Source organism: Bos indicus, chromosome 18 (assembly GCF_029378745.1).
Source record: "Bos indicus isolate NIAB-ARS_2022 breed Sahiwal x Tharparkar chromosome 18, NIAB-ARS_B.indTharparkar_mat_pri_1.0, whole genome shotgun sequence".
Lineage (NCBI taxonomy): Eukaryota > Metazoa > Chordata > Mammalia > Artiodactyla > Bovidae > Bos > Bos indicus.
Genome location: NC_091777.1, coordinates 54,185,209 through 54,194,181, shown reverse-complemented (window position 1 = coordinate 54,194,181; position 8,973 = coordinate 54,185,209). Strand labels below are relative to the sequence as shown.

The 8,973-nt window shown below is 49.2% G+C and overlaps 1 protein-coding gene across 1 annotated transcript; it reads right to left on the bottom strand.

Moving 5' to 3' along the window:
• Window positions 1-524: 524 nt before the first annotated feature.
• Window positions 525-4,455, bottom strand: PNMA8A (PNMA family member 8A). Its single transcript, XM_019980206.2, has 2 exons — window positions 4,180-4,455; window positions 525-4,034 (listed from the first exon to the last, which is right to left on the bottom strand). Exon 2 carries the CDS (start codon window positions 3,950-3,952, stop codon window positions 2,540-2,542), a length of 1,413 nt encoding a protein of 470 aa, XP_019835765.2. The 5' UTR covers window positions 3,953-4,034; window positions 4,180-4,455; the 3' UTR covers window positions 525-2,539.
• Between the last annotated feature and the right edge of the window lie 4,518 nt (window positions 4,456-8,973).

The window sequence follows — 8,973 nt, the reverse complement described above, 5'->3', positions numbered from 1 at the left end:
CGCCCTTTCAGGTAATCCACACCACCAGTTACCTGTCCTAGAAACTTCTAGAAACCCCAGGATCTGGGGTAGGGGGGTAGTTTTCACATTGGTGGCAGGTCATATAGCAATGGGGACAGATATCTTGATGACTTTCTCTCATGGAAAATCGATGATTCTTCCAGCTTGAACCCAGGTTTGACAAGAGCTCGTGCTGGGGCTTCCCAGGTGGCACGAGTGGTGAAGAACTGGCCTGCAACGCAAGAGCTGTAAGAGATGAGGGTTCAGTCCCTGGGTGGGAAGATCCGGAGGAGGGCATGGCAACCCACTCTAGTATTCTTAGCTGGAGAATCCCATGGACAGAGGAGTCTGGAGGATTACAGTCCATAGGGTTGCAAAGACTCAAATACAACTGGAGCTACTTAGCATGCACACGCCCCAGGCTGGGAGTCTAGGACAGTGTGTGGTCGTTCAGTGTGGGGGGAACTCTTTCCTCAAATGAAACAGTTCATGCCACTGGCATCTATAAGAGACTCAACAATCACTTAGTTTGCTAAACTTTTATTTGATGACATGTACATCTACATGTACTAATCATGGTGTCAGTTTGTTCACACAATGAAGCCCTAATGGACCTGATTTTGAAATCAGGAGCTGTAGAGCCACAAGCTTGAAAGGCCAGTTCACTCCCATGTTTTGTTTTGCTTCGACCCAAGGATAACTGTGATACACACAGATGAAGAGCTGCAAACGGAAACCGTTTCCTTTTTTCCTGCACCCTCAGACTCATCCAGAATTTTGAAATGAACTGCCACGAGAAATCTGGTGAATCACTAACAACATCTAGCAACTGTTCACATCCTTTAGTTAAGTCACAAGATAGTCCACAAAACTCTAACAGAATATGAATTACTGTGAGCCGTGTTGATACGTTTTGCCGTCAAACAAGGCAGCATCACAGTAGGACAATAACATGTGGATTACCAAGGGAAACTTCTTTCAGAGTGTTTGTTTGATGATAGGGCATTTGCAGGACCAACTCCTCCCACTTGGAACCTTTCCTATCAGCTGCATTTACAAGAAAATTAGATTATACGCAAATAGTGAAATCAACAAAATGGATACCTGTACCAAAACACTGATGCACAAAAGGTAATATTTTGATAGTCTCTGGTGTGACTTGTTTGGCTTATGATACATTCAAATAGTCACTTTTTTAAAAATAAATATGTGAAAAAGTAGATTCGGATTACTTCTTTGAGCATACCTTGGGCTTCTCCAGGATACTGTCTGGAAATCATTGAGCTCGGATAACCTGGCCCTCCCCCTCCTCCTGCACACAAGGAGACAAGGTATTCTGGTCTATTCAGAGGGTACAAACGATCAGCCAATTTTTAAAGAATATTTTCCCGTCTCTTCCTATAATGGGAGATTTGGTCTTCAGCCTCAAAGAGAGTCTGGGGGGGCATGGGATGGAAGTAGAGCCAGGGGACCCAGGAATGGCAGAGTCCTGCCCTCTCCATCACTCTTTTCTGGCTGCAGGTTTCCTGCAAGGGTTTCACCCACATGGGAATCCAAGTACCAGTTTTAGTAACAGAACCTTAAAGCAAACACTTCAAGGCGTAAGTGGGTAGGGACCTTACCACCTTCCAGTTAGAGAACTGGAGGATGGACACTGAGAAGTAGTGGGAGGAAGTGAGGTCTGCAGGGACGCTCCTGACTTAACCTACCCGGTGGTCAAAGCAGAGAGGATATAAGGGAGCAAAGGGCTGCCGACCTCTTTACCTCGCCAGGCCCTGAAGAGAGAGGTTGGCTCACCATCCAGAAAAGGAAGCAGGGAATGGGGGAGAAAGGCCAAACATAAGCGACCATAACAGTGAACCAGCCTGTGAGTCACAGTGAATGTTCTAGAACTTTTCCAATGTACTTTGTGACTCTCCATCCTCTGAGGCTGTGTCTAGGAGGAGGTGAAAAAGCAGGCCCAGCTGAGGGAAAAAAAGCACGGGGCTATGTCTCCCTCCCTAACTCCTTCCACCTAAGACCTTACACAGCATTTACCTCTGAGAGTCGAATCTCTACAAAGTGAGCTCCTAAAACATTCAAAGGTCAACAAGAGCAACTTTGTTCCCGACTTGGAGCCTCTTTCTTCTTCAACTGCTCAAGTGCAGATGGTCCCCCCTGTGTTCTGTGGATAAGTCAGAAAAGCTCAAGAGGAGAAGCAGGGTGTGTTGGGAAAGATTTTTCACTTCCTGAGACTTTCTAAGTCTTTGAACATGTTGATCTCCCAACCAGGCCTCCAGAAAACTCCAGCCTCAAGGCCTCCTACTCTGACAAACATGACCTCAAACAGTGCCACCCTTATTGAGGGAGATGGGTCAGACGAAGGGAGAGATGACTGGAGAATGCCACGGAGACACACTCATCTACTAGGGATGGCTGAGTGGGTTTGCGCCGACCTCCTGTCTCCACAGGTGTCCCCAGGTGTGGGCCTTCAGGGGCTCCTAGGAGGGGGGTCAGGGCTCTCGGCCTCTGAGGCCTCAATTGGTGGCTCACCTGCTTCCTAAACTGCACTGGGCTCCTCACCCACCATCTGACTCTCTGCCCACTTGGGTTCCTGTGCCCCCGCCTTCCCCTGCTGCTCCTCCCCCTCCATCCACTTGTTGACACAACCCAAATGACTTCTGCCATCGTTCTCACCACTGGAGGCATGCAGAGGGCTCTGTGGCTTGGCCTCTGGACCCTGTGAGGCTGAGGTTGGTGACTCATGGGCCTGGGGGACCCCAGGGGCCTTCTGGTCCGGTGCATCCTGGCCGGAGCCTGGCCCTTTCTTTGAAACCTCTGGCTTCTTCCTGGGGTCTTCCGAATTGACAAGGACATACGAGACAGGGCCCAAGCTCACCTTTTTCTTCCTCTTGTAGGCAGGGCTCTTTGCCGAGACCCAGCCCATGGCCTTCTTCTTCGGAGGTCCCTCCAGACCACCATCTTGGTCTGACTCAGAGGCAACTCCCCGGCTTGCAGCTACATGAGGCACGTTGCTGGGAAACTTCCAGGCACATTTTACTGGGGCCTTCTTCAAAGCCGACCCCTCCTGCTTCACACATGGCTTTTTGTTGTTCCTGACATGTTCTAACCTCTCCCTATTTTTACCATCATCAGCTTCAGGATGCTTCAAGGAGGCTGAGCTGTGGGAATGGCTGCCTTGGGATTTCTTCCAGGGCACTGGTTCCTGCTTGGGAGTTTTTTTCTGCTTCTTCCTCCTGGAGTGAGTAAGAGCTCCAGCCTTTCGAACCAAAGGTTTAGGACCGTCACCCCCATCTGCCACGTCATTCCAGCCATCCGGGTTCTCCATCTTCAAGGCAGAGCCCCTCTCTGCAGCCCTCCCTGGCTCCTTCTTGACCTTCCTCCCTGCTGCTGAAGCCAAGGATGCTACCGCTTGGGCTTTGGCAAGATCTTGTGCCCTAGCTTCCTCCTGGCTGAGCATTTCGGCATCCATATAGTAGATGATTTGCACCACAGCCCCCAGAAGCACGCCCAAAGCTTCTGCCCAGTTCTCGGTGGACCGATTCTGGGTCTTGGGTGGTGAGGCCCTGAGTTCAAGCAGGTGCACCACATCCTCCAAGGTGCGCTCCTCCGCGTCCAAGAATTCATTCAGGTTTTTTAAGAACTCAGCATCCTGGGTGGGGTCCCTACAGACCACTCTCCAGATGCCCCCCCTTCCTGGGAACTCTCGGGGTATGGCCCTCAGATTCACACCCTCCCCGACCTCAACGAGGGCAGCTTTGGCATTTTCTTGCCTCAAAAAAATCTTGTTGAGCACGGAGTACGGGCCCAGCGGGGAGAGGACCCCATTCAAGGTCTCCTCGATTTCCGCTTGGCCACAGTCCTCTGGAATGCCCGTGACCAACAGGGACCTGTGGATGTCCGCTTCCATCCCCCGGCACCAGTCCTCCAAAAGGTTCGCTGCCATGGTCATGGACACCGCGGGGCTCGATTCCCAGGTGTGCTGAAGCGTCTACGAGGCGGACCGAGCCTGCAGCGGTCCCTCAGCAGCAATCCTGAAAGATGACAGGAGAGGGCGGTCAGAGAGCCGATAAACACGGCCAGGCTCAGAGATCTCAGCTGCCCCCTCCAAGGTGGGCCTGCAAGAGGCCTCGCGCTTTCCCAGGGCCTTCCTCCCCAAACCGGGCCCCGGGTGCTCACACGTGTCCTGAAATCTGCCGAAAACCGCGCTCAGCCCCTCCCACCGGGCCTGGGGACAGGGATACGGCAGCCCCGCCTCTGAACGCCCAGAAGAGCCACAGAGAAGCCGCCGGGCTGGCCAGGTGCCAGCTCGGGCCGCTCCAGCACGGATGCTCTGGACGAATGGGCCGGGACGCCAGCGTCCGCCCCTCCTAGGACTCCGGGCACCTCGGCTAGGTCCCAGCAACCGCGCGGAGCCGAGGCAGGCATCTCAGTGCGCGCTTGCGCACTTGCTCCCGCCATCTGCCCGCGGTCTCCATGGCAACCGGTGGTTGCTTCCGAGCGCGTGGGCTACGCAACTGGGCCTGAAGAGCGGCTGGGAACGCGACTGTTAACCTATTGACCGAGCCAGGGATTTGCATGTTCTCCGATAGCCCCTCCTGACCCAGTCTTTCAACCCTTCTCTACTCAAAATGTGGGCCTCCAGGATGGGGGTTGGGGGCGCTGACTTCCGTGGCTGTGCCAACTACCCCTCTTATTCTCCTCCTTCCTGTTGGGTTCAGCCAACAGGACCCTTAGGAGACATCAGAAAGCGTAAGGCCAGAGGAGAGAGCGCCTTCAAGCCCTCTGAGTTTCCCCAACAAAAGCCACAGTTTTTGTTGAGAGCCGTCTCAGCTACATTTTCTTTTCTTTTTTTTTCTGGCCGACTCAGCTACATTTTCTTGTTCCTGCAATATCCAGAAGTTTCTAGAAATGTCTTGACTTCCCCCGCTTCCCCTCCAAGCCTGGGGATAGGGCTTCACATTTCCTTGCCGGTTTCTTCAACCTCCTGCCTTCAGGCAACCCCTTTTGTTTTGTTTTGAACACCTTTATTAATAATTAATGAAATGCTCCTCAGTGACTCAGTTTGGGTTTTCCTGTCAGGCCCTCAGTGATACAGCTAGCAATGAGGCTTCCTAACTGCTCGGTATTAGACTAATAATTTGAGCTCTCTGAGTTCCTTGCTCTTCTTCACACTAGGAATATCATTGATTCCAGGTTCAATGATTTGCTGAGAGTTTTCCTGGGACTCAGAAACATCATAGTGTTCACAGTTACGGTGGTGTTGTTTAGTCGCCAAGTCGTGTCTGACACTGTTGAGACCCCACGGACTGTAGCCTGCCAGGCTCCTCTGTCCATGGCATTTTCCAGGCAAGAATACTGGAGTGGGTTGCCATGCCCTCCTCCAGGGGATCTTCCAGACTCAGGGATCGAACCTGAGTGTCCTACTTGGCAAGCGGATTCTTTATTCGCAATTATAGTTTATTACAGGAAACGGATACTGCTTAAGATCAGCAAAGGGAAAAGAAAAGGGCAGTCTGGGAGAGAGTTGTATGGACGGGCTTACTTTTCCCAGCAACGTGTGACAACACGTACAGAGTATTAACCAGGGAAGCTCACCTGCGCCTTAGTGTCCAGGATTTTTTTTTTTTTCTGAGTCCACTTGCATGGAGCATACTTGTGGTTGACCTTAGTTACTCAGCCTTCGGTACCTTCAGAAATCGAAGAGATACCGCAAGGCCCAAGGCCACGACCGTCACTCACATTTTAGTACAGGATCCTGTAAGGCTTAGCAGTTACCCAGGAGTCACAGAAGGGCTAAGTTGGTTCTTTAAAATAGACAGGGTTTGGGGACTACCCTAGTGGTCCAGTCGTTAGGACTCCAGGCTGCCACTGCAGGGGGTATGGGTTCAATCCCTGGTAGGGGAACTAAGATCCCACATGCCATGCAGTGTGGGCAAGAACAAAAAATAAAAAAATAAAAGGTACAGAGTTTGAGCAACCCAGATCTGTTAAGTCTTCACTGCACGGATGCCTATAAGTGTTTCAATCAGGGTTCAATCAGAAAAGAAGATTCTGAGTTAAGCATTCCAAAATATTTGAGAGACAATTTTAAATTTGTTTTATATATATGTATGAACATACAAATATTTATTTGTGATTACATATATAATATATAATTCATATAATTATAAATGTGTATTTGTATGTATGTATATAGGCATGTATGTGTGTGTGTGTGTGTGTGTGTGTGTAAGAGAAGTCAGCCGCCTGCCCCTTCTCCCATCAGTGAACCACCCACAATTATCAGTGGATCTAAAAATAGTTCTGAAGCACCCTTGGTAGGAGTCCTGGCTGTGGTTTCCATGACAACACTTCCAACTGCAGTTTCCACAACGATGGGTCCCTGCAGCCCCGACCCTTTCACCCATCTCTGCACTTTAGAGTTACCTTGGCATCCTCTTCTCCTTCTCACCTTAAGGTTTTTATTTTGTTTTCCTGTGTATTTTGGATGAGAACCCACAGAATTTCCATAAATACTAAGGTCCCGGGGGATCTGGGCTTCCACCCAGATTTCCCCTCCCAAGTAAGTTGTAGTAACCCACCCTGGTGGTTCTGTGACTCATCTGACTGGTTCTAGCCAGTTTGTGCTGTGAGAGCTCCTTCTTGCTCCAGAGTTTCTTCAGTTTGTACTTTCTAAATGTCCCAGGACATGGCTTTCCCCCCTCATCGCTAACCTCCAGACTGCCAGCCTCAGCATCTGATGTGAGTCTCTACACATATTTCTCCAGCTCATGTAATCATTAAAAATACACAGATCCTAGGGAAGTCCCTGGCGGTCCAGTGGCTACGACACTGTGCTTTCACTGCAGAGGGCTGGGTGGGCACTAAGATCCCACCAGCCTCACAGCAGGGCCCAAACAAACAAAACCCACAGACCGTTTTCAAATACCAATAATTTATTTATTTTTTTAAAAGTATTGTTAAAATACTCCAGGAAAAAAAACAGGAGGGGAGGGGGATAGATGGAACAAACTGGCTGAGAATTGACCTTGAAACCCTTTGTTATAGATGGAGGTCATTACACTATTCTTTCTGCTGTTGTTTTCATTTTAAAGTTTCCAAAATGAAAAAAAAAAAAAAAAAAAGTTAATGAAAGCAAACGCCTTCTGTCTTTGGTATTTTCTTTTTTTGTGGTTGTTTTTTGCTAAAATGGTTTACAGAAAGAATAAAAGTCATTCCCATAGGATTTTATTGTTTTGATCCTGACTCATAAAATAGAAAATAAAATATCAAAAAATATCTTGTACTGTTTATCAGAGAGACAGTAGTCTTGAAGCAGGAGCTTATTTCCAGAGATTGAACCTAGCCGGCCAGTCCACCAGGGGGCTAGAGGCTAGAAGCAAAGTTCCCCAATTCTTACCCTGTTTGAAAGCAAAAATGTTTCAAGGAGGCAAAAATTGCAAACAGGTACAAAGTTTATTATTACAGACACGGTAACACAGCACAACATATAGGAGAGCACATAGAGAAGCAGTTTATTTATTTAAGTCAGAAGCAGGGCAGAAATACACACCCAGAGAGGTGTGTGGGCTTCCTGAATGAGGAGGTGCGCAGTGAAGGGGTGATTTAAATCCCTCATCAGAGAAGGCAATGGCACCCCACTCCAATACTCTTGCCTGGAAAATCCCATGGATGGAGGAGCCTGGTGGGCTGCAGTCCATGGGGTCGCTGAGAGTCAGACATGACTGAGCGACTTCACTTTCACTTTTCACTTTCATGCATTGAAGAAGGCAATGGCAACCCACTCCAGTGTTCTTGCCTGGAGAATCCCAGGGACAGGGGAGCCTGGTAGGCTGCCGTCCATGGGGTCGTACAGAGTTGGACACAATTGAAGTGACTTAGCAATAGCAGCAGCATACAGGACAATCCTTCCTGGTCTTTGTTTACATTTGACCAATTATCTTGTTTCTCTCGTCACACCTGCGTGGTCTCAGGACTCTCCCCAAGATGCGTGAGCAACTTTTCTCCAAGATGGATCCCACCACAGATCCAAAGGGTTGGACATGACTGAAAGTCACGCACATGCTGTGGGTGCACGTCCACACTTGATTTAGGTTGGAGCCCCCCTGCCTTTTTGACCCCCAAGGAGACTTCCTGCGTAGACAGGGAAGTCTTCCTTGACCTCAGGAGTGGTCATCTTGTCTCCTTACTTCAGCAGAGCTCGGCTTCTGTCTCCTGCTTTGTCCTTGGAGTGTCTGGGTGACAAAGCTTCGATTTTACTCCACTTGACAAGCACGGTGTCCAGCCCGGGGGCCCATCTGTTTCCTACTTCAGTGCTACAACTTTCTTGCCTTTTTTTTTTTTTTTAAAGACTTATTTGTTTATTTAGTTTTGGCTGAAGTGGGTATTCAGTGCTGCACTTGGGCTTTCTCTAGTTGCGTCAAGCGAGGGCTGCTCTCTAGTTGCGGTGCGTGGGCTTCTCGTTGCGGTGGCTTCTCTTGTTTCCGAGCACAGGTTCTAGGTGCGAGGGCTCAGTAGTCGTGGCGCACGGCTTAGTTGTCCTGAGACATGTGGGATCTTTCCAGACTAGACATCAACTGGTGTCCCTTGCATTGCAAGGCAGATTCTTAGCCGTTGGACCACCAGGGAAGCTCCAGTATGACAACTTTTAAAAGTGAAATTCATATTGTTAACTGGTTAGAAAGAGACACCCCACCTCTCCTTGTTTTGTTGAAATATTTAACCAAATAAATATATGCCATCTTCTTTATTTAAATAATTATTCTCATAATTCTAGAGAACTGTCATTATCAAGTACTTGTGTGTGAAGTTGCTCAGTCGTGTCCGATTCTTTGCGACTCCATGGACTGCAGCCTACCAGGCTCCTCCGTCCATGGGATTTTCCAGGCAAGAGTACTGGAGTGGGGTGCCATTTCCTTCTCCAGAGGATCTTCCCCACCCAGGGATGGAACCCGGGTCTCCCATGTATAG

Coding starts and splice junctions, on each gene's coding strand:
- PNMA8A (XM_019980206.2), bottom strand. CDS start 3,952: ATGACCATGGCAGCGAACCTTTTGGAGGACTGGTGCCGGGGGATGGAA.